The sequence below is a fragment of the Anopheles merus genome, chromosome 2R (assembly GCF_017562075.2).
Source record: "Anopheles merus strain MAF chromosome 2R, AmerM5.1, whole genome shotgun sequence".
NCBI classification, from domain to species: Eukaryota; Metazoa; Arthropoda; class Insecta; order Diptera; family Culicidae; genus Anopheles; species Anopheles merus.
Genome location: NC_054082.1, coordinates 13,558,580 through 13,582,604, shown reverse-complemented (window position 1 = coordinate 13,582,604; position 24,025 = coordinate 13,558,580). Strand labels below are relative to the sequence as shown.

Here is a 24,025-nt window from a genome sequence, read left to right as displayed (position 1 = left end):
ATGACATTAAAGTATTTGTTCCAGTGATGCAAGAGGAGGATTGCAGCGCACTCCAATCTCTTCTCAACTCCCTCTCTTCATGGTGTGCGTCTAACTTCTTAGAGCTCTGTCCTAGTAAATGTAGCGTGATCTCTTTTTGTCGTCGTCATTCCCCTCTTATTCACGATTATGTTCTTAATAACACTGCTATCAACAGGGTGTCATGTGTTCGCGATTTAGGTGTTATGTTAGACGAAAGGCTATCATTCGATAGTCACCTTGAATTGGTCATCGGTAAAGCTTATTCAAACCTTGGCCTTATTTTTCGCATGACATCGGGCTTCACCGATTTGAGGTGCCTTAAGGCATTATATTGTTCCCTAGTGCGCCCTGTTGTTGAGTATGCTTCTGTTGTCTTCTGTACTAACAGGGCAGGTTGGAATAACAAACTCGAAGGCGTGCAAAAGCGCTTCACTAGGTGCTTATATCGTCGCCTCTTAGGAAATTCCACCACTGCATTACCGTCATACAGTGATCGTTGCATATTGTTCAATCTCGACACCCTCGAATCTAGACGAACTAAAGCATGTGTGTCATTTATCAGCAATTTGTTACGAGGGAATATAGATGCTCCAGACTTGCTTTCCCAACTTAGTTGGTATGTTCCTTCCAGGTGTTTAAGAAATCGGACTGCTCTTGAAATACCTTTCCGCAATACAGCGTTTGGCTTCAACGACCCGTGGCTAATTTGTTTGCGCCAATTCAATGAACATTACCGCGATTTTAATTTCTAATTTTATGTTCCGGCTCTTTGTTATTTTTTCTAATTAGGTCTCTTTTATTCTTAATTATTATTATTATTATTATTATTTTTTTTTTTTCAAATATTTTCTTCTTATCCGCTGCTTATTTTACTTTCACTATGGATTTCCATTCTCTTACATCCTTTTCTATTTCCCCTTCGTTTAGTTAAGTTACAGTTAGTTTAGTTCCAATAGGGCTAACTAGGTTTTAAGCAATTATATGTTCAACCCCGGAGGCAGACATATTGAAATTAATAAATGAAATGAAATGAAATGAAATGAAATTATGACACAACATAACATTAAAAGGATGCAACATTTACCTGATGAAAGTTGTGATCGTTGTTCCTCATTGTTGCCAAGACGGCTAGTGCCAAATGCGGACGAACTGGCCTGGCTGTAGCTGGTACCGCCTGGCGCTAAGCTTCCTCCAGCCAGCAGCCCAGAACCAGCTACGGCAAACGATGCAGACTTGACCGGTTGCAACGGTGCTGACCGACTCGTGGCGAAAGACGTTGTGCCAGCGCCTGCCGGAGACAGCAGCAACTGTCCATTCGCTTGATCCTTGCCTTTATTGGTGCTGTTTACACTGCCACCACCACCACCACCACCACCACTGTTGTTGCTACTATTAGCCCCGCCCGCAACTCGCCGTTGCTGACCGTTGCCACTAATGGTGCCACTATTTACAACGCCAATACTGCCGCCACCGCTGTGGTATGACCCACCGGCCCGCACTACAGTACCCCGCTGACCCTCGTACCCGGTGGCACTTTCACTGGCACACGTCCGGCTCGACGGCACCTGTTGCGACCCACCGACACTGCCACTCTCACCTGCTGCCGCCGCACGGACACAGCAATTGGACCCGGAGGATGATGTTGTTGTTGTCGTCGTTGTTGTTGTACCGATAGCGCCACCACCACCACAACTGCCAGCACTATCGACACATTTTGGCACGGGACTCGAGTCGCTTTCGACACCCTTCGGTGCGCTCACCACCGCCAACAGATTGGCGTTCGCTGCATCGGCCAACGAGGCCGCACTGCTATGCACACTCACGCACGACGAGGACGATTGGGTTGTGGCGACCGAGGAGATGCTACCATTCGAGCGGCTCCGTTCACTGCCACCGTCGGGGCGTGCGTAATCTCCGAAAAATATTCGTGACCTACATTTGTTCGATGATGGGAAAAAGATCGATAAATGTGTTAGATTGCGTTGGTTAGGTAAAGACAGGCAAAACAAAAATGTTTCAAATTAATAAAAAAGTAGTATGATATGTTAACGACTTAACAACATGCCCGTCATGGGTGCAAGCCCCAAATAGACCGTATCCCCGTATACGTAGGACTGACTATCCTGCTATGATAACAAAAAGTCACTGAAAGCCAAGCTCACTTTCACTGGGGTGGGTACAGGCAGGCCTTGACCGACAACGGTTGTTGTGCCAAAGAAGAAGAAGAAGAAGTATGATATGTTACAAAATGAAAATAATGGACAGAAAATCAAATGGACTGGAGCGCACAAGCTACACATTGGATTTGATCGGCATTGCGACGGGGCGCCTGCATAGTCTGATCGTTAAAGGGATGGCCTCTATAAACACAGATCTTGGTTCGATTCCCACCCATAGCAGCTACATCATCATTCCTGTATCTTATTTAGGGTCATCAACAACCCAACGATCGAGTGAGAATCTCCCCCACTGGTCGTCTCACTATCGTATGCCAAACAATGAGGTCATACTGTAATTCAAATCAAATGAGCTCAAATAAAAAACGCCTTCAGCTTGCCTGCCAATACACCAGCGCACACAATTGCCTGCATCATTACCAAGCAAAATATGAAAATATGAAAATATGAATTCAATTTCACAAAAGAGATAATATATCCTAGGGCTGATTCATGACCTTCATGTAAAGAAATATGCCCACAAGCTTCATCTCACAATGTCCCGAAAATGACGACTTCAAAATGACTTCCTAAAACACGCTCGCAGATGATGGTTTTCGAGTTTCGAGCTGCTTGGAGAGATTCCCCGATTAATGTGTGTGTGTGTGTGTGTGTGTGTGTGTGTGTGTGTGTGTGTGTGTGTGTGTGTGTGTGTGTGTGTGTGTGTGTGTGTGTGTGTGTGTGTGAGTGTTTTTTTTCTTTTGCCTTCTCTGCCCAACATGACTGCTCCCTTGCTGATAAACACACTCCGGAACATCAAAGAAATGTACCCCACTCATGGTGTGATTGCCGTCAAAAGACCTCCTACCATCGTGCGCCACATCCACCATCGCTCCTCCGTTTCATAGGTTCCCAAGAGTAAAAAAAAAACACACACACATTCACGACCAATTTAGCAACCAACACAAAATAGGACAATGACTCATCCGTGCTGAGCAGCTTTTCTAAATTTTCCACCGCTGCTGCACCGAAACAGCTGACACGCTGTTGCAGCATCGGGAATGGAAAAGCACTTTAGCTGCAACGGCAGCTCGGTGTCGGTTGACGAGAAAGCGTGGGAGGGTGTAGAGGGGGGTTGGAGTGGGTTGGTGAAGATGGACACCAAAAAACACCCCCACACACACACACGGGGCATTATACCACGGGCAGTATACATGTATTCCGATCTTCTGGGAACTGTAACACACTGAACGAGGGGAGGTGTGTACGGCGGGAAAAGGAGACTGGTGCATAAATTATGGTCCAACTGAATCAGCACACTGTTTCTCCATTCTTCCCCACCATGGCCCATGTTTACGAGAGTCCCAGGGACATTTTCATGCATAATAAACCCCTTTACGGTAGCCTAGCATCCCCAAAACCCTCACACACGAGCTCCTCCCCGTTCGACCCGAAGGCGTCTCGGCCGCCACTTCAGCTGGTACAAGAGTATCGGCAGTTGTTTTGTGTGTATGTGAGTGTGTATGTAAGGGTCTTTAAAACTGCGGCCCAAGCCTGCACCGAACAAGCTGCAGCACCAGTCCAGCCGGTCCAGCGCACAGCCTCCAAAGAGCTCAGCATAAATCAAACACATACTTACACCACCGCCCCGGTACCGTATGCTGTCGCTTAAGCTCACCCCGTACTTCTGACCCAGCTGCTCCTGCTGCTGCTGCTCCTGCTGTCTGTTTTCCCAATGGGGGCAAGAAACAAAAATAGGAAACAACGATGATAAAGCGAGCGAAGGACGCCGCTGCTCGACTGCAGCTCTGAGGGGAGGGAAAAAGTTATCCAAAAGTTAATATGCGACAGATTACGAAGGACAATATCTGCCCTCCGCCGGGCTGGCGGAAGGTAGGCAGATACTCGCTAAGTGTGTATGTGGGTCACCGTGTGTGTTTGGTTGTTTTCGTGCATGGAAAAAACAACCCATCAACACGGCAATCGCTTAATGAGACATTGTTAAACGCCGTAAGAGAGGTGCCCGTTTTTTCACAAAATTAACTATAAAACCCGCTTGGTTTGAGCTATCTTTGTGCACCATTTTTATGCAACTTCAAACTGTAAAGCTTTGATCAACGCTTAAAGGCTTCGCTCCACTTTGTGCAACCTTCACCTTAAACTTCTGCAAAACATTCATCATAGCGCGCGAGCGTCCTGTACGCGCTGTGCAATTCATACACACACAGTCACACACCGGGCGTACAACCTGGCGTGGCCGGAGGCGCACATTTCGATTACACAATGGCAGGAATGCGTTGTTTACAGATATTTACATAAATACATTCCATGCAAATGAAATTCCACCCTTGGCATCGCACGCACGCGTCCACCACCCACTCGTTTCCCCCTAGATCGATGTGTACGTGCGCACCACCGAGCTGCGGAGCGCTTTAACGAGCAGAAAGAAAAGTCATCATTTACCAAACTGCACACACACACACACAGGGAGAGAGGGGCACCAGAGGGGAAAGTGTGGCCAAGTTAGCCAGCAGCACAACTGCTGCGACCGAGCGCCGATAACGACCCAGATCGGGGTTGCCCCTCGGTACACGTACTAATCACGCCATCACGCCAGGGAGCACAACAACCGTGCCAGCGAATTTCGGTTCGTCATCGTGTGCCACTTAAAGCTATTGCTTTTGCGACCCGCTCGTTAATCATGAGTGTGTGTGTGTGTGTGTATATGTGTGTGTGTGCACAACTTCCGTGTAGTAGAAAGGCTGTACTGGAGCGAGCTGGGAGCAACCTTCGCAACGAGTAATAAGAAAATTATTTTCTAACCCACCCAACGGTCCATGCTGTGTGGTGAGGTTATGTACGGCAGCAACAGAAGAAGCAGAAAAAACACACGCTCCCTTCCGGATGACAACGCATTTGCGCAGCAAACAAAAACATTGTTTGTCCTTGCGGCATAAAAAAACATAACAAACAAACGCACGACCCACCCGTGCGCGCAAGCTTTAGCGTGGAAGCGAACATTGGGAAAAGCGTGTACCCTTGAAGCAGTGCAGTTCGACGAATTGACGACTAGTTGGCCATGGAGCAATGTGTGCGGGTCACGGCTGCGAATCACATTTTAGCCAGCGCTGCTTGAAAGCTTTCTGGTTTAGGTGGAATTGTAAACCCGCAAGAACGATGTGAAGCTTGCTTTGAAATGTATCATACCATACTCATACACACTATATGAACGTCTGGCTGGTTTACTGTGTTGTAAATTCTACCCCCATTGTCAGCCGCATACCGGGAAAAGTTGACATATCAGCAACATTAGTAGGAACCAACTGCACTGTGTGACGGGGATTAAAATTCGGAACCTCCCAGCTCCATGCCATGCCATTCACATGCGGAACGAATCGCAGGCCCCGGCAATTAATTATGGCTGCATGTCAGCGGCATACAGTGGCGTACACGCTGAGCAATGAAGAAATAAACGACCGAATAGCACCCACACACCGTACAGGAAAGGGGCCAAAGGGGCACAACGCACGAGCATTACTGCGAAGATAACAACATATTTCACGGTTCGCCCGGTGCCGCCAGCAACAGCAGCAGCAGAAATAATGGCAGAACCATAAAACGCTCCCGCCACAGTTAACTGGCCGCTCCGCACGGACTATTGAACTGTTCGAGTGCAAAGTCACATTTCATTAAAAATGTGTGTGTTTTTTTAACTTTTTCATTTCTTTTGCACCCGTTTGCAGACAGGGTAGGAATGGGGCCAGGTGAACACACAAACACAAAACGGTGCTTCGTTTGCCAGTGGTCCTTCTGTTCCGTTTCCATCCGTTGTAAAACTCAAACGAACCGACGAATGATGAGTTGCTACTCGTAATAATTGCGGCAAGCGGTATAAGTTTCCCGCCGGCTTTCCATTTTCTATCCCGCACTGATAAATAAATCACCAATTTCCACTCACATGCGCGTCCAAGGTTTTTTTTTTGAACCGGTCGGCACAGAACGCTACACGGCCAGAAGCGGTAGGCAGCTTTTTGTGTCATTCATCAATCATGATTTGGATGGTCTGTATAATTTGACTTTCAAAGCACTTGAGGCCCGATGGCCGCAGCTTAGGAGCCTATGGTTCGGGGAACGTCGGTCTTGGGGACCTGTTGGTCGAAGTGGGAGGCGAAGCGGCAAATAAACCACAGTGCATAAATAAGTAATGGCAGGTGCTGGAGGTCATTTGTTTGGGAAGGACATTCAAACGAGGGCGCAACAAATGCTAGCCACGCGCCGTGCCGAAACGTGACACTGCGAATGGGAGGCAATATTCTTGGAAGGGATAAACACTCTCATGAATGAGCAATTTATAACATTAAGCCTGCAAATGAAGCCGTGCAGCATGTATTACAGTGTCAAAACAAACCAACAGGAAATGATTAAATTAAAACTCCTACTAATACTCACTGGTGATCCGGTGGAGCCTGAGGGGAATACTTTCTTCTGTGATAGTATGAAACATTTCCCACCGGCATTGGCACTACGGTAAGGCGGCTCGAAAGAAGCTGTACGCCCCTGTACGCTTTAATCCAACGGTCCTAGCGACGTGCACAATGATCACTCACAAAACACTACCATCACCATCACCACCATCAACCTCATATTTATGCTTCACCGACTATTTAAGCAGCCCCGCACGCAGGCACACTTCCGAATGCTCTAAACCCACTGCGCCGCTCGCTTGAACACATTTTTCCCCGCCTGCTTGGAACACGATTTGCTCTGCAACGAAAACTTTTATTTGATGGCAGCAACCGGTGCCATACCGTACCACTGTTTCATTGTTTCAGATGCTGTAAAAAAAATACTTATTTATTAATTTAAAATAATATTAAATCAACAAAAAAAATGCACCCACTTATCCCATTAAACAGTGTGCCTCTTTCTTTTATCAAACTCATAGTGTGCACTCCATCGTAATACGGTGTGAAAATACATATATTACCCACGCGCGACCGGCCAAGCAATCGTTCGTGCACGACCGGGCGTCTCCATCGCCTTACTAAAATACTCGCGGAGAGAACAACGCACACGCACTGCTACCGCGACCAGTCCGTGACCGTTTTCGATTGCCTGCAAAAATTGGGGGGAGGGGGAGGGAAGAGGGGGGCGATTAGCATCACATTCACAGCTTCCCTGACGCGGCGCGTAGAAACGAGGTTATGAAATATTCAACAGTCAATTTCCCGTTTTGTGCACTATTGGAAGCTGCGACGAAATCACCACAACCTCGCCACATTCACTCGCCATTTGCAAATAAGCCAAGCGGAGAACTACACTCAGTCAAACAGGTTTTCGAAAAACGCCCTCTCACCAAACGATGCATTTTGGTGCGGTGGTGGCGTTACGATTTCGTTTCAGGATGTTTTCCATTTGCCTTCAAGATTTATTGCGATTGTTGTGCGCACTTTTCCACCACATACACCCTCTGCGAGGTTTTCTGCGGTACCCGTTCCGCTGTTGTCGTCGTTATTCTCGCAACACCGTCGAATAATGGTGGCTTTCCGCTTCAGTTTGCCTCACGCAGACACTTCGGTCATCGGGGAGCGCCTGTTGTCATCGAGGGCATCAACGTTGGCGACGGACGACGGTATATGCCTGTGTTCGCATTGGTTGTTGCAGGTAAATTTGAAAGGTTTGTTTAGCACGCACACACCGGCACACACCGTGTACATGCGGGCGTGTATGTGTGTGCGATTTTTTTCTTGGTTTTCCCAAACACTGCACTGGTAGTGGTAGACCCGTTCGGTGCCCCGTGGTATTTGTATTTGTGTTCGGTAATTTACATCCCGTTTGATGGGTTCATTGGCGTTGCCAACGCCGCAATAAATCTTCCAGGATATTGTTTTCGCGTGAGTAACTGAATATGGCAAATCCTCCCAGACAGCAGCGCATTGTTCTACGTTTTAAAATTTGACCTTTAAAAATCGAACTTTTTCTTAAATCCAGCAACGCTTCAACATTCGTTCATTTTCTACCGCCCGTAACAACCACCACCGTTCACCAACTCCTTCCAGCTTCGAACGGTGCAGTTTCACCTCGTCCTTGTCTACTGACGTTTTGTTTGCTGGACGGGCACACACCACTGCTGTTGCTGCTGCTGCTGCTGCTGTCGATGTTTGCTGGTGTGTGTGTTCTGTTGTCGTTCCCGACTGTGTGCGCATGGGTTTTTCTCTCGCTGCCGTCAACACGGAGACGACGACCACGACGACCATGATGGAGGCGCGGCGCACGGGCGACGGTGCAGGACGAGCGTATATCCGAGCCTTCAACAACACATGCAAACGGTTCGCGATCGATATTTTATGTATGAAAATTTTGACATTTTCTGGGGCACCATGATGATGGTACGGCGGGCGTACGGGTTTTCGAACCGTTCGCAATACGCGTTATGCTCCCCGTTTGCCGTCCAGGGGCGACACGATTTTCCTTTTACGGTAGCTGAGCCGCTGCAAGAAACCTAACCACGGCACCACCAAGTTCACTGTCAGGCGCTCTTTGGTGCGCCTCGAAACACCCACCCAGAGAAGGGTTGTTCCCTTTGCGTAGGGGTGTCTGACGTCGAACTAAACCATCCAACCTCCAAAGGGCTAGTTTCACAGCACGGACACGGAAAAATGTACAGCACACTTGGGGACACACACAAAAAACACACATCAAACGCAAGGAATGGATGCGATTTCTATCACTGTTGCTACACACGGAACGCCCATCGCAGCAAGGACCGTGCCTGTCGTGTTATGACAAAGCAAGCGTGTCGCTTGACAAAGCCATCCTTCCGTTATGCTTACTTGCTTTTATCACTAGCCACTACCCAGTCAGCGTTTGTGCTGCATCAGTTCTTTTATCGGGTCGCTTTTACAGTTTATACAGTTCCAGAACGTATTTCGACACTGTGTGTACACACACGCTGCGCGTATCACCACCAAAGCGGATATCCCTGTGTGGTCGTACACGCTCGGGCAGGGATTGGTTTGTGGCAGTACACGCAAACCACTTGCAAGGGAACTCGCTCTGTCTCAGCGAAATCCGCATGCCTCTACCAGCAAATGAGGGCAGGGATGGTAGGCATATTTTCTCTAAACATTTAAAATCAATTATCAATTGAATGGCACTTGTGAGCTGATCTCCTCTGCAGTTCTTTCTATTTTAATGCTTTACATTTATTCCTTAGAAGGGTTTAACAAATTGACACGTATTTTGTAAGTTGTTTACAATCTATTATCCGTAGCAGTGTCAAAACATTGTACAAATGTGTTATACACTAAGACGACGAGCCCTGCATTATGAAGGTGTTTTCGTTTCCATACAGCGGAAACTGTTGTTGTTCGCTCGCAAAGGATAACACATCGCGAGCGGGAGAGGACAATTTTCGATGAGAGAAAATGCGAGAGAATTTGCATGAGTGTGCGTTTGCAGTATAACAGTAGGACAGTTTCGAGGATGGCTTACCGCACATTGGACCTAAAATGTTTCTTTTAGGACACAAACTTTTGTGTTAGTATTATTGCATTAAATATCACTTAATTTTTTAAAACAGCTGTTGAAAATATGTTTTGCAATACTTTTCTTTTCACGAGTGAACCTCATAATACTCATCATTTTGCACTGAAAGAGTAACATTTTATTGAGCGAAACGTAACGATACACGTACCACAACAAAACCAAACCCTGTCCTTCCCACCCAGCGCCGCCTATTTCCGGACCGCCTTCTGCATCTGGGGCGCGGACAGTTTCACCTTGCCCGGGATATTCCTAGCCAGCACCTCGTCCTTTACCGCTTTCAGCAGATCCTTCTCCCGAGCCGTACACTGCTTGTCCTTCAGGAATATTTGCAACGCCATCTTACTTGCCTTGCCCCGCTTGCCGGTACCGGGCGTTAGCTTCACCTTGTACTTGTAGTTGTGCAGCGACTGGTACGGCGCTACCACCGGAATGGCGAACAGCAGCTCGTCCTCCTCCACCGGCTGCCCGGTCAGCGTATCGAGCATGTCCAAATCGGCCGCGGCCGGCGTATCGTCACCCAGCTCCTCGAACTCGCCCGGCTTCAAGCGGGGCGTACGCTTGCCCACGCCACCGCCACCCTTACCACCGCCCGCCCCGTCCTGTCGCTGATCGGCGTCGTCTTTCGTGCCCTCGTCCTGCTTTCGGTTGCCGGCCGACTTCAGGATCTCCATTATCAGCTTCCGATCGTCATCGTCCTGGTCCTTATACTTTTCCTTGATTTTACGCATCTTTGCCTTCTGGCCACGCTTCAGCTGGCCGGGCTTCTGCTGCTCCTCTGCTGCTTTCGCGGGAGCGGCCTGTTTTTCCTTCGCCTTCTGCTCTTTCTCTTTCTGGTCCTTTGCCTTTTGCTTGCTCTTGGAGATCTGCTTTTTGCGCGGTGCCGACGGTTGAATTATGTACGGCTTGTCGTCGCCGAGGAAAATCACCGAGTCCGGGTCCGGCTCGGACGTTAGCCGCTGCAGGATGGGATCCATCCGCACCGACACCTTGCCAGTGTCGTGCTCTACCTTGATGTGTGTGTCCGGGAACTGTGGCAAATCGTTATCTTCCTCTTCCTCCGCCGGCTCTGGCAATGGCTCGCTAGAGCTCTTTTCCACCGGCTTTTCTTTCTTTGCGATGGACAGCTTGTTAACCTGCTCGGGCAGAGTGTCTGCCTCTTGCTTCGGTTCGGTCTGCGATTGGGACGGTTCTTGCTCATCATCCTGATCCGATTCATCATCCTCTAGCTTTATCTCTTGCTCCGCCTCCTGCTCCGATATTTCCGACCGTACCTCATCCTTGCTAATGACCGATTCATCGTCAAATGTGCGCACCCGCCGCTCGCCCCGATGCCGCTCGACCGAGCTGTCCTCGAGCTTAAACAGGAACGACAGGCCCAACACCAAATGACATGGTGGTAGGAAGTTTTTGCGCCCCCGTATCATAAAGCTACCGGTCGTCAGATATTCTCCAGTCGGGGCCGTCTTGCTCACCTGCTCGCTGTGCACCCAGTACGCACTCGTCACCACCTTCGCGTCCCAGGCCACACTGTACGAGATGGCCATAGTGCCTGCCTCGAGCAGCGTTTTCGGCGGAATCTCGCCCCCGGCCGGGTTTTTGATTATAACGCTCGATGCGCCCTGAATTTCGGCATGGACGTAGATATCGGTCGGCCGCATGTATCGCTTCACAATCAGCTCGTTCTGCTGCTGGTCACGTCCGCCGATCACCAGGTAGTTTTCCGAGCTGACAAACCAGTAGAACTTCTCGAACCAGTACACCTTGCGCACCTTCGATATGGTCGTCTGCGTGCGAACGTCCTTCAGCGTCTGTATCGTTTTGCGTTCCGCGTTTTTCAACGCCTTCGAACTGGACTCGATCGTTTTCTGTTCCTTGCGGGCCGCAAAGCGGCGCTGGTCGTAGTACCGTCTCGCATTCGCAAACGCCGACAGGGCCAGATCGACATCGACAACCATCGGCACCAGCTTTGCCTCATCGTCTTCCCGCTCGCTGTCCTCCTCCTCCTCCTCGTCGCTAGCCTGCTCGTCCAGCGACGCGTACGGATCGGTAAGGTACAGCGAGATGTGGTTAATCTCGAGCTTCAGCTGCCGAATGCAGGACGCCACCGGATCCTTGTTCGCCTGGGCCGCCTTCACCAGATCCTGTATGTCGGTCCACGACATCTGTGCGGCCAGCGCACTCTGCACCGCGAGCAGCGCCTTATCGACCAGGTCCTGATTGCGCGTGATCAGCTCCGCCCTCTTGCGATCCTCCAGCTGTGCCTTCGTCAGCTCCTCGATACGCTTGGCGTGGTCCGTCTTGACGTTCGACAGCTTCTTCAGCGCTTCCCGCTCCTGGGCGAAAGCCTTCAGATCGATCTTTTGGCTTTCCAGCGAGGAGTAAAACTCATCGACCGCGGTCGTGAACGAATCGAACGCCTTGAACGGTTCGCCCTGGTACTGGTTGTACATGTACGGCTGGTACTCCAAGTTGGTGAAGTAATACTCCTCCTCGTCGCCCTGCTTCGTCGGCTTCACCTCCTTCTTCTGTATGATGTACCCGGGAGAAGGATGCTTTTGCGCTTCCCGCAGCATGGTTTCCGCCTCGTTGATGGCGCTCATCAGCGGGCCCAGGTCCGTCTCCATGTCGAACACCTTCGCAAACTCTTTCGCAATGTTTTTCTGCTTCTTCTTCACCTTCTTCGGCAGGGCGGGATCGTTCGGCAGCTCGCCCCCGATGCGGCACCCGAACAGACCCTGCCTGTGCAGCACGTGATCGATCACCGACGCACCGTACTCGAGGATCGGGTTCAGCGCGGTACGCAGCGTGTCGCCCGGCTGTGCCTTCTGGATCGCTTCCTTGATCTGCTCCATGGACGGCGGCCCATTGTCCTGCTTGGCCCGGTCCTTGGGGTACTTTTCGCGCACCGCAAAGCGCAACTCTTCGCCCTCCACGTGCGGGCGCAGTATGTTGAGGATGCGCAGCTCGCAGTCCGTCAGCAGGATGTTGCCCCGGTCGTACAGCTCCAGTATGATGTGGTAGGCCGCTTCGCCCGTACCGAACTGAAAGTCCACGATACGGTCCACGCCCAGCTGCTGCAGGCTTTCGAGCCGCTTGTTTTTCAGATGCTTGCGCATCTTCATCGTAAAGCCGGACGGGGCCACATTCTTCGGCCACTCGAAGCTGGTGGTGTGAAAGCGCAGGCCCGACTCGAGCAGCAGCACCACCTTCTCCTCGTTCCGGGCCAACCGGATCAGATACGTTTTGTTGTCGATGTCGTAGATTTGATTCACTCGCATGCCAATCAGCCTACGAACGCGGGGAAGCGGAGAAAAATGGAGAAGCAACAAACGGTTGCATGAATCATGTTGGGTTGTTGTGAAATCATATCAACAGCTGCTCAGCTATCAATACTCACTTCTGTAGCTCCGTCACCGAGCACACCACATCGTACGTGTTGAAGCGTGTTTTAGTCATTTTTAAACTCTATCGATATGCTAGTTTTTTTCCCCCAGCTTGATGCCAATTCCGCTAGTGTTTCACTATTTTCCTGTAGCTTACAACGCGGCACAGGCCAAAATACAGCTGATAATGTTGCGAAAAAAACACCTTCGTTTGACGGCGAGGCGCCGTTTGACAGACGGCCAAGATTTGGACAGTGGTTGGTGCTGTTTTTGAAGGTCATGTAAAAACCTCGGAAAGGTCGCCATCAAGAGCAAAACAATGCTCACGTACTGCGCTAAAAAATGGCAACAATGCATTCTACCTTTATATTTAGACGATAAAAATTAAACGGATGTGTTTTTTCTCTCTCTTTTTGCATTCATACCTTACACAACTTTAATAACAATTGTTTTCCTATCGCTTGTTGATGCAATCAGGAATGCACACACACGCACACACGCACGCATACACCCTTTAGAATGCTGCAGTTGCATCGATTGACTTTTCTGACGTCTCACATAATGGTTGAAGCTTATAAACAAAAGTGTGTTAGAAGATTTGCATCTCGTATCGCTACAAAAATGGGCAGTATTCCTTAAACAAGTTATTTTCAGTCGCCACGCTGCGTGGTAATCGCCTAGTTTAAGCTCCAAAGTGTAAACAAACCACTGTGTAAACAAAGCTAGCGCGAGATGGCATCGGAAGACAAGGTAAGTTGATGTGCATCGTCCGAAGCGTAGCAGCAGTGGTTGTGATCGGTTTCTACCTCTGTGTTTCCCCCCCTTAATAATCATACATGCAGAGCGAGCATCACCGTCACTGGGAAATGTATCCAAACCGATTATCTCCCGGGGTCGATGGCCCATCACCCGCCGCCAGTGTGCCGCCCGATTCGCGCTCAGCAGCAACGACTCCAAACGGTTCCGGCATGGCATCAGCACCTGCTTCCCAAACGACCGGACCCAACCCAGCTGCAACGGCAAGAACCTACGAGCAGGTGTACCACGATATGCTGGAACAGAATTTCCGCAATCGAATTGTGCAGATGGATCCATCACGTTCCGTATCGCCAAAGACCGTACCTTCTATAGCTGCTTCAGAACCGACGCCATCATCCTCCTCCAGCAAAAAGGTGAGCGAATCATAGACGATTAAGGTTTGCTTTAAGCGCGCACAGCTTGATAAAACATTTGGTGTACTTTTTAGGACGAATACATAACGACGGTTTACAATATTACGCCACGCGAGCTGCCGGCAACGCCATCGCCTCATATGACACCGGGCGGAGCGATGATTCTCAACGGCATAGGGCTCTCGGATGGAACGAAACGCTCGAATCTGGTACCTATCATGATACCAGCTAGCAAACCGGCCCTGGAAACCGCAACACAGCAGCAAACCCAGCAAACGAGCCCTTACCCGAAACAGTTGCACACGTTAGCGATTCTGCCGGCTGAGGCAAACACTGGCAACACGCCCATCGGGTCGACCAATCCAGCAGCGATGTTGCTACAACAACAGACTGCTGACCATGCAAAAACGCAGCAAGAAATATACAAACGCATACAGCTGCAGCATAAGCCGCGCGTTGCACCGAACACTTCGCTGAAAGCGCTCGCACAAAACGCGGACACTGTCATGCACTCGCAGCATCAGCGGCCCAATATGATGCTTGCCATAATTAAGCCGAAGGTAAAACCACCTGCCCCGCCGCATGTGTACGGTGCGCCCGATTTCGGCCCTACGACGCAACAGCAACAGCACCCACCGCTGAAACAGTACAGTCCCAGGCTGGGACGCACCGGCCATCGCATTCTGTCCGAAAGTGAGAAGGTTACTGTTGAGTACATTAACGAACCGCCGCCCGCTCACAGCTTTCCTATGGAGGCACCGAGCGCAACGTTTACGCAAACGACAAGCACCGCACCTAGCGTTGCCTCCAACCCGATACCCAAAGGACAGAGCCAGATGGAGGCGCTCAACTTGGACACGAAGCATGACACCGGTAGCGGAGGAAATTTGGTTAAGGTGGTTCCTGTTCCCGCTTTTCCCAACACGTCCATCAACAGTCCGGAGTTAAATCTGACAATTGCCCACGTTAGTCCGAGCACCCAAGAAAGCCTTCGAGAAGCTACGTTCAGCAACACGTCAGCTGCGTCCAGTATGAAGCAAAGCTTAAAGGAAAGTCCTCTTGAAGCGCGGGCACCGCTAAAGCAGCCAGCAACGCTTACGAACCCGCTAGCAAAGGAACGTCCACTGGTAACCACGAATCAAAGCTTAAAAGAATGTCTTGCTGGGACTGCATACCCGGGCTCGCGGAACCTGCTCAAACAGCCTGCTTCCTCTATAAATCCGGCCACTAAGGAAAAACTTCGTGCCAGCCTTAGTGGCTTTAAAAAAGAATCACAAAAACAATCATCTGGCCTTACGAAAGCGAACGCGAGGGAAAGTGGTCTTGCTACGGCATCCACCAGCAGCACACTGGATTCGCCCACACAAGCAGGCAGCATTGCGAAGCCAGCCTTAAAAGAATGTCTTCTTGGAGCATCATTACCCAGCGCGCAGGAATCGATTACTCAGCCCGCAGTCGTAATGCATCCTAAGACGAAGGAAAGTCTTCTGGGAGCATCAGTATCCAGCGCACAGGAATCGATTAATCACCCCGCAGTCGTAATGCATCCGAAGACAAAGGATAGTCCTCTAGGAGCTACATCAACCAGCTCATTGGAACTGCTGAAACAATCCGCTGTCGCTATGAATCCGAAGACCAAGGAAAGTTTTCCAGGAGCTACATCAACCAGCTCATTGGAACGGCTTAAACAATCCGCTGTCGGTATGGATCGGAAGACAAAAGAAAGTCCTCTGGAAGCTTCATTATCCAGCGCGCAGGAATCGACTACTCAGCCCGCAGTCGTAATGCATCCGAAGACGAAGGATAGTCCTCTAGGAGCTACATCAACTAGCTCATTGGAACTGCTGAAACAATCCGCTGTCGCTATGAATCCGAAGACGAAGGATAGTCCTCTAGGAACTACATCAACCAGCTCATTGGAACTGCTGAAACAATCCGCTGTCGCTATGAATCCGAAGACCAAGGAAAGTCTTCCAGGAGCTACATCAACCAGCTCATTGGAACTGCTTAAACAATCCGCTGTCGGTATGGATCGGAAGACAAAAGAAAGTCTTCTAGGAGCTACATCAACCAGCTCATTGGAACTGCTTAAACAATCCGCTGACGGTATGGATCGGAAGACAAAAGAAAGTCCTCTAGAAGCATCATTATCCAGCGCGCAGGAATCGATTACTCAGCCCGCAGTCGTAATGCATCCGAAGACGAAGGATAGTCCTCTAGGAGCTACATCAACTAGCTCATTGGAACTGCTGAAACAATCCGCTGTCGCTATGAATCCGAAGACGAAGGATAGTCCTCTAGGAACTACATCAACCAGCTCATTGGAACTGCTGAAACAATCCGCTGTCGCTATGAATCCGAAGACCAAGGAAAGTCTTCCAGGAGCTACATCAACCAGCTCATTGGAACTGCTTAAACAATCCGCTGTCGGTATGGATCGGATGACAAAAGAAAGTCCTCTAGAAGCATCATTATCCAGCGCGCAGGAATCGATTACTCAGCCCGCAGTCGTAATGCATCCGAAGACGAAGGCGAGTCCTCTTGAAGCATCATTATCCTGCGCACCGGAGCCGCTTAAACAATCCGCTGTCGCTATGAATCCGAAGACCAAGGAAAGTCTTCCAGGAGCTACATCAACCAGTGCAGTTCCAATGCTTAAACAACCCGCTATGGGTATGGATCTGAAGATAAAAGAAAATCCTCTTGGAGCATCGCTATCCAGCGCGCAGGAATCGTTTAATCAGCCCGCAGTCGTTATGCATCGGAAGATTAGGGAAAGTCTTCTTGGAGCTACATCGTCCAGTGCACAGGAGCCGCTTAAACAATCCGCTATCGCTATGTATCCGAAGACGAAAGAAGTTCTTCCTGAAGGAGCTACATCAACCACCGCATTGGAACTGCTTAAACAACCCGCTATGGGTATGGATCTAAAGAAAAAAGAAAATCCTCCTGGAGCATCGCTAACCAGTGCGCAGAAATCGATTAATCAGCCCGCAGTCGTTATGCATCGGAAGATTAGGGAAACTCTTATTGGAACATCATTATCCAGCGCACCGGAACTAGCGCATAAACCATCCGTTGTCGATATGAATCCGAAAACGAAGGCGAGTCCTCTTGAAGCATCAACCAGCACGCAGGCAGTCGTTATGCATCCGAAGAGGAAGGAAAGTCCTCTAAGAGCTACATCGTCCAGTGCCCCGGAACCGCCTAAACAATCTGCTATCGGTATGAATCCCAAGACGAAGGAAATTCTTCCTGGAGGAGCTGCTTTAACCAGCACACCGGAACACCTTAAACCATTCGCTGTCGGTATGAATCCCAAGACGAAGGAAATTCTTCCTGGAGGAGCTGCTTTAACCAGCGCACCGGAACACCTTAAACCATTCGCTGTCGGTATGAATCCCAAGACGAAGGAAATTCTTCCTGGAGGTGCTACCTTAACCAGCGCAACGGGACTGCTTATGCAATCCACGGTCGGTATGAATCTGAAGTCGAAGGAAATTCTTCCTGGAGGTGCTACATTAACCAGCGCAACGGGACCGCTTAAACAGCCCACTATCGCTATGAATCCGAAAACGAAGGAAAGTCTTCTTGCAACGACATCCACCACCAGCAGCCCGCGAGAATCGTTAAACCAACCCAACGCCATCGTTATAAAACCGAAAAAAAAGGAATGTCTTCTTGCCAGCGTATCCACCACTACAAAGGAACAGTTAAAGCCGACAGGCTTTTTAAATCCAAACACCAAGGAAAGACTTCAGGCGACCCTTTCCACCACCGCGCAGGAATCGCTAAACCAGCTAGCGACCGTTACGCATCCGGGCACGGCAGCAAACTACACCAAGAAGAAAGTACAAAAAGTATCGGCAGTGCCATCGGCTTTTAATGCCAATGCAGCGTTGTGTGAGTAAACGCACTGGAAACAATTGAAAATTATTTTCTTATGTCTAATCAACAATCTGTCCCTTTTCTTTCGTATAGGGGAGCAACTGCAAAAGTACAATTTGCAGCATCTGCTAGCGCAAGTGATGCTGCAAACAAACAAGGCCGCGGCGGGCGTTCAAACGCAAACGAATCAACCGCAGGAACGCATACAGCCGAGCTCAGCGCATACGGTAGTACCTTCGGCAGCCAACAGCGCACCATTAGCAATGGCCACCCAAAGCTATCACCCGGCAAAGACAAGTGCGTATTTTCCCCCCCTTCAGCGGGAAAGCGAATGTTAATTTACAATAATGTTTTCCCCTAGTCGCCCCAGCACAATCGCCGGCAACGTATGACCATCTGCAGCGGCCCTTCATTGCTTCGTCGCCCTCCACCATGACGAAGCTGGAGTACGAGCAGCTGCTGTACCAAAAAATCCAAGCCATGAAGCGGAAAAACCCAGCGAAGGATACCGATCCGAACAAGAGGCGCCGATCGAACCCGCGACCCAAGCGCCCGACGGAAGCGTTCCTGCAGAACGGGCCCTGCTACAAGGTGGCCTCCCGGTTGCCCCGCTGCCGGGAGTGTGGCCGCTCTGCTGCGGTACGGTCGCGGAATGCGTCCATCATCTTTTGTCGGTTTATTGCGTTCCGCAAGCTCAAGTACGTATGGGCACGGCAAATGGAAGGGAGCCATCAATCCTAATGCGAGCCGGGCTTTTCCATTATCTACATCTCTCCAGGTACAATGATTCGGGACAGCTGGAGGTGTACGGGTTTGCCGATCCGATTTGGGACGCGAAGGAGGCAGACACCAGCCTGTGGAGCTCCAATTTGCAGAAAGTGCCAGCGGATCTGTCGGTGGAGAAGTCCAAATTTCTGCTCGGCCAGGTGGGCTACAAGTTTTGCGAACTGTTTCACCAGGAGAAAGAAGCGTACTATGAGCACATGGCTGAAGGTAGGCAGCTTCGGTTCGGTTGGTATTCATTAAGTTGACCCGTTTGTTATGTTCCGTTTTTGCCACAAATTACCCTTCAGATAAAACCATAGCCTGGAAGCAGGCGGTACAGGGTGTGCGTGAGATGTGTGACGTTTGCCAGACGACGCTGTTCAATCACCATTGGGTGTGTTCAACGTGCGGGTTTGTTGTGTGCATCGACTGCTACAAGGTACCTAATAGAGAGCCATTCATATTGCGCTCCTTCAACCATTAACCATCCCATTCTTCTCTCTCCCTTTAGTGTCGCAAAAATGGTATTATAACGGCAGACTCGTCAGCCAAGGACAAGGACGCGAACGGCTGGTTGCTGTGCAGTGCCACGAAGGAACCGCACGACCAGACCCGACTGATGCTGACGCAAATCATCCCGAGCAAATGTCTGTACACGCTGGTCCGCCAGATGCACGGTATCTGTGCGCTGCTGGAAATCCCGCTCAACTGTGACTGTCCGCTAACGAGGGAACCGGCGCTGAGAAAGATAATGGATCAGCTGAAATTCATTTACCCGCTCATGCCGGATGAAGCTGGCGGGTCGCTTGAATTTACCGGTGGAGAGGTGTCCGTTACGATCAAGCACATCGAGCAGATGACGATGGGTGGTAGCAATGGGAAGGTGGTGGACGGTTTGAAAAACGAAGGAAGCGATCCGTACGAGTGTCGCATCGTGTTTATGCAGCAATATCGGGAGTGTCGGGAGCAGCAAAACGCGTGGCCATCATCGTGCAGCGGACAGGAAGAGGCCAATGAGGCTGGCAAGGAAAAGCAAAGCTATAGCTTCGATGGTTTCGAGCGGGAGATTCATGCCGCTGGTGACCATTTCGATGAGCGGCTGTACAAGGCTACGTCCGTTTCGAAGGCACCGGTTAAGGCGGAACACGAACAGGATGGTGACAAAATGTTGACGGACAGCCCGGACGATGAGGGCGTTGTTCTGGGCACTAACAGTAATGAAAGTTTCGTTATGGAAAGGGAGACCGAACATCAGGGTGGTGGTGGTGGTGTGCCCAATGTGAAGCAAGAGTCAAACGGATTGGTACACAATCGGACGTCCAACGGGAGCCAGGAGGGCTCAGGCAATGTGCCACTGAAGACGGAATGTGCTGTGCCCGTAGCTAATGGGAACGGCACGGCGAATGACAATGGCACCAAGGAGGTGCCCCAAACGCTCCCGGTACCTTACAGCGAGGAGGATCGGTTCAAACCGTCCCCTACGGTGGACGAAAAAACGGTCACCATGATCATCAAGCAGGTGGTGAAAACGGACAAGAGCATTTTCCCGCTCCTGCAGCCGCACATGGTGAGCACGCGGCACCAGCTGAACGATTTCGTCGAGTGCGTCAGCATACAGCGCGAGCGGGCGAAGCAGTTCGTGGCCGAGTTTCTCGACGAGTTTATCTTCCTGAAAGGACAAAACGGCAGCGACGATCTGGTGAACGACCGCGGGACCGTGGACTACAATCGCAGCATGAAGGAGGGAGCTGCCCGGTACCGTAACAAGAGCGAGCGTAGGATGAACCTCGTGCAGTCGAAAACGCTCTACCCGGACGTGGCCCACGATTGGCTGTGCAATGGACGGCTGCTGCGGTTGCTCGACCCGCTCGACGTGCACAACTATCGCGTCTTCCACGAGCAGTGGGAACGGGGCCAGCCCGTGATGGTGTCGGCCGTCTCGAGCAAGATGAATATGGACCTGTGGCTACCGGGCTCGTTCGGGCGCGACTTTGGCGACCAGGTGAACGATCTGATCAACTGCCTCAATGGCAAGATTGTGCGCGGCCATCCGATGCGCGTGTTTTGGGAGGGCTTCGAGGAGCTGAGCGAGCGGCTGCTGGACGAGCGCGAGCGGCCGATGATGCTGAAGCTGAAGGATTGGCCGCCCGGGGACGATTTTGCCGAAATGATGCCGACCCGGTTTTACGATCTCATGAAGTCGCTCCCGCTGGCCGAGTACACGCGGCGCGAGGGTCGCCTGAACTTGGCCAGCCGGCTGAGCAGCTTCTTCGTGCGGCCCGATCTCGGGCCGAAGATGTACAGTGCGTACGGGTCGGCGCTACATCCGACCAAGGGCACCACCAACCTGCACCTGGACATTTCCGACGCGGTCAATGTGATGGTGTACGTGGGCGTACCGCGGGACGTACCGAGCGCCCGGTACAACGAGAAGATCGTCGAGCTGATCGACTCGGAGGATTGCGACTATCTGACGCGCCAGCGGGTACGGGAGCGGAAGGAGCTGCCCGGGGCACTGTGGCACATCTATCACGCGCAGGACGCGGACAAGATACGCGCCCTGCTCAACCGGATCGAGCTGGAGCGGGGCGGCACGATCAAACCGAACCACGACCCGATCCACGACCAGAAGTGGTACCTCGATCGCAACCTGCGCAAGCGGCTGCAGCAGGAGTACCACGTGGAGGGGTACGCGATCGTGCAGTGCGCCGGCGATGCCATATTCATACCGGCCGGGGCGCCCCACCAGGTGCGCAACCTGCACAACTGCATCAAGGTGGCGGAGGATTTCGTGTCGCCGGAGAACGTCTCCCACTGTCTGAAGCTGACGAACGAGTTCCGGCATCTGAGCGGGACGCACTCGAACCACGAGGACAAGCTGCAGATCAAAAACATCATCTACCACACGGTGAAGGATGCGGTCTCGTGCATAACGAACCCGCTGATCCGGATGGCACGCGGGGAGGATGAACGATGGGCCAAATGAGTGGCGTAAGGCGGATGTACACAAACGACTAATCACGAATGTTCCAGGGCTTAGGCATTGTGCGATACTACACTACACTCTCAGCAATTACACGGAGCTAGCGGAAGAGTAGAGGTTTAGAGTATATCAATTTGGAAGAGATTAAAACTTTTAGACGATCATGAAATCCATGAACCCTCCATTGTGTTTGTGTGTGTGTGTGTCTTATTAAAGGAAAATAATTTAATCAAGGCACCAGCGATCGATCGTCAGCAGGAGCAAACAAGTATCAGGTAGGTGATGAGCGGCAGCACCAAATTGTCGATCTGGTCCGTCCGCGACTCGACGAGAGCGTTCACTAGCACGGCAATGCCGGCGTACGCAGCTCGGCTAACCGTCAGCTGTATCACGCCCACGTGGTACAGTATCCCGATGGCCAGCGCTTGCAGCAGTACCGAGGCAACAGTTCCTTCAACGGATTTGTTCGTTCTAGCTGGGAAAGCAATAACCAAGCATTATTGGCAGTGTCGTGCCCATCATCATCATCATTATCGTCCTTACCATGCCACTTGTGCCGGCCGAAGTGGTACCCCGCCACACTGGCTGCCGTATCACCGATCCCGATCGATAGCACACCCGCCGAAAGGGTGAGCATTTGCAGTCCGCCCGAGTTGATCAAGTCGCACGGTGCTGGATGGAGCCAGAGTGGCAACGAGCATCCCACCAGCAGGTAGATCGGTGTGAGGGCAATCGCACCGGCATCCTTTTCGTCGATGAACAGCTGCACCGCCGTGTTCAGCACGCTTGCCACCGGTGCTAGCTGTATTAGGCGAGCCATCTGCAGGCGAACGGGTGATGAGAAAATCGTAAAGCAATCTAGTGTGGTGCTATACCTTACCTCTAGCACAATCAGTACGGCCAACATTAACCCACTGGCAAGGTAGAGCAATCGGCACTGATACCAAAGCCCCGGTCCGTACACGAGAACGATGAGCAGGTGGAACACTTTCCGCGTGGCCGTGGTCGTCCGGCGACCATAGTTGAACTGCCACATGACGAAAGACACCGTCAGCAGCAACAGTGCCAGATACATCCCAGTCGTGATCATCGTTTGCCCATCGGCTACGAGAAACAGTACCAACCGGGTAATGGCCGGCAGTTTGCCGATCGGACATAAAGCCACCAGAACCGTCGTTACTGCCAACGCGAACCAAAAGGGAATGGTTTTGCGCAGCCATGTGCAGTAGTATGTTGCGCACGCGAGAAGGAAAATTCCCACCAAACCGATCTGAAAAGAAGAATCAAGAGCTAACAGCGGTTTTACCACGAACCATCACTGCTTACCTGCAGGATACAGTAGATCGTATGCATTTCCGTGTGCACGGCATCGGGTCGCAATAGCGTTGCCAGCGGCAACTGCAGCAAAGCGCAGTAGGCAAACGCAACGAAACCTTGCACCACGACGCAAGCTTCCCCATAGCTGAAGCTCTTTGGTATCGTCCGAAGGACAGTGTGGTAAAGCTTATCGTACAGCGCGATTGGCAGCAATGTGCTCACACCCCCGAATGCAACATTTTCCTTTAGGCACACTGAAAACAGCCCCCAGCTGAGAGGGACAACAGCGGCCAGCGTGAGCAGAACCGCCTGCCGACGGTTCCAACGGGATTGCACGGTTCCGCGGATGACTAGGGACTGGAGCAGCAGTCCAAAGGTCACGATTACCGTGCGTTTGTAATCTCGTGGCAGGTGTTGGTCGTAGGCACGCTGATAAGGTCGCCAAACGGTGGCCGCGTAGCAAGCAGGCACCAGGACGCAAAGCCACCATCCATCGCTGGCCCCGGGTCTGTTTGATAGTTCGCGAAGGATGGAATGGAACAAAAGGTAGAGTTGGATGGGGTTTTTGGTCACATAGTTCTTTACGCTTACCGTGTTTTGTATGATTTATTCATCCTCTGCTAAATAAACGAACAGGAAACATATTTCAAAACAGTAACCAAAACAAACCCATTTGACAGTTCGGCCCAATTAACAATTCGTGTGAATGGTCTCAGAACCGAATATCGAACTTTGAACTGAAGATATAAAATGTTAAAAGACAGTTTTCTTAAATTCAACACAGAATATCGT

At 50.9% G+C, this 24,025-nt stretch overlaps 4 protein-coding genes across 10 annotated transcripts in view; 1 reads left to right on the top strand and 3 right to left on the bottom strand.

Moving 5' to 3' along the window:
• LOC121587874 overlaps positions 1 to 9,228 on the bottom strand; it is a 40,788-nt gene extending 31,560 nt beyond the window's left edge. Inside the window, exons 1-3 of one of the 6 annotated variants that reach the window (XM_041905132.1) lie at positions 9,011 to 9,228; positions 6,627 to 7,012; positions 1,106 to 1,953 (exon numbers count right to left, since the gene is read on the bottom strand). In XM_041905132.1, the coding sequence (XP_041761066.1) occupies positions 1,106 to 1,953; positions 6,627 to 6,694 (916 nt within the window). In that variant the 5' untranslated portion in view covers positions 6,695 to 7,012; positions 9,011 to 9,228. The other 5 variants (XM_041905135.1, XM_041905133.1, XM_041905134.1 and 2 more) reach the window with 5 other exon arrangements.
• A 592-nt stretch (positions 9,229 to 9,820) lies between these two features.
• Positions 9,821 to 13,609, bottom strand: LOC121591138 (nuclear export mediator factor NEMF homolog). Its single transcript, XM_041911547.1, has 3 exons — positions 13,534 to 13,609; positions 13,123 to 13,443; positions 9,821 to 13,013 (listed from the first exon to the last, which is right to left on the bottom strand). Exons 2-3 carry the CDS (start codon positions 13,179 to 13,181, stop codon positions 9,914 to 9,916), a joined length of 3,159 nt encoding a protein of 1,052 aa, XP_041767481.1. The 5' UTR covers positions 13,182 to 13,443; positions 13,534 to 13,609; the 3' UTR covers positions 9,821 to 9,913.
• Positions 13,610 to 13,672: 63 nt separating this feature from the next.
• LOC121591135 (mucin-12) lies at positions 13,673 to 22,100 on the top strand. Its single transcript, XM_041911536.1, has 8 exons — positions 13,673 to 13,858; positions 13,951 to 14,280; positions 14,355 to 18,183; positions 18,262 to 18,465; positions 18,530 to 18,866; positions 18,947 to 19,161; positions 19,242 to 19,372; positions 19,445 to 22,100. The coding sequence occupies exons 1-8, from the start codon at positions 13,841 to 13,843 to the stop codon at positions 21,917 to 21,919; spliced, it is 7,539 nt and encodes a 2,512-aa protein (XP_041767470.1). The 5' UTR covers positions 13,673 to 13,840; the 3' UTR covers positions 21,920 to 22,100.
• LOC121591144 (dolichol kinase) lies at positions 22,046 to 23,937 on the bottom strand. Of its 2 annotated transcripts, none has more exons than XM_041911552.1 (5): positions 23,825 to 23,937; positions 23,243 to 23,741; positions 22,797 to 23,186; positions 22,460 to 22,736; positions 22,046 to 22,391 (listed from the first exon to the last, which is right to left on the bottom strand). In XM_041911552.1, the coding sequence occupies exons 1-5, from the start codon at positions 23,845 to 23,847 to the stop codon at positions 22,168 to 22,170; spliced, it is 1,413 nt and encodes a 470-aa protein (XP_041767486.1). In that variant the 5' UTR covers positions 23,848 to 23,937; the 3' UTR covers positions 22,046 to 22,167. The 2 variants fall into 2 exon arrangements, with proteins under 2 accessions (XP_041767486.1, XP_041767487.1); XM_041911553.1 differs by having other exon boundaries at positions 22,211 to 22,387.
• Between the last annotated feature and the right edge of the window lie 88 nt (positions 23,938 to 24,025).

What these genes read in the sequence shown, in the direction of transcription:
- LOC121591144 (XM_041911552.1), bottom strand. Translation starts at nt 23,847, where the DNA reads ATGAATAAATCATACAAAACACG. An exon ending in CGATCTACTGTATCCTGCAG is followed by an intron (nt 23,187 to 23,242) that starts GTAAGCAGTGAT and finishes TCTTCTTTTCAG; the next exon opens with ATCGGTTTGGTGGGAATTTT. An exon ending in CGGCCGGCACAAGTGGCATG is followed by an intron (nt 22,392 to 22,459) that starts GTAAGGACGATA and finishes TTGCTTTCCCAG; the next exon opens with CTAGAACGAACAAATCCGTT.
- LOC121591138 (XM_041911547.1), bottom strand. Translation starts at nt 13,181, where the DNA reads ATGACTAAAACACGCTTCAACACGTACGATGTGGTGTGCTCGGTGACG. An exon ending in TCGGTGACGGAGCTACAGAA is followed by an intron (nt 13,014 to 13,122) that starts GTGAGTATTGAT and finishes CCGCGTTCGTAG; the next exon opens with GCTGATTGGCATGCGAGTGA.
- LOC121591135 (XM_041911536.1), top strand. An exon ending in TAATGCCAATGCAGCGTTGT is followed by an intron (nt 18,184 to 18,261) that starts GTGAGTAAACGC and finishes TCTTTCGTATAG; the next exon opens with GGGAGCAACTGCAAAAGTAC. An exon ending in TGTGCATCGACTGCTACAAG is followed by an intron (nt 19,373 to 19,444) that starts GTACCTAATAGA and finishes CTCTCCCTTTAG; the next exon opens with TGTCGCAAAAATGGTATTAT.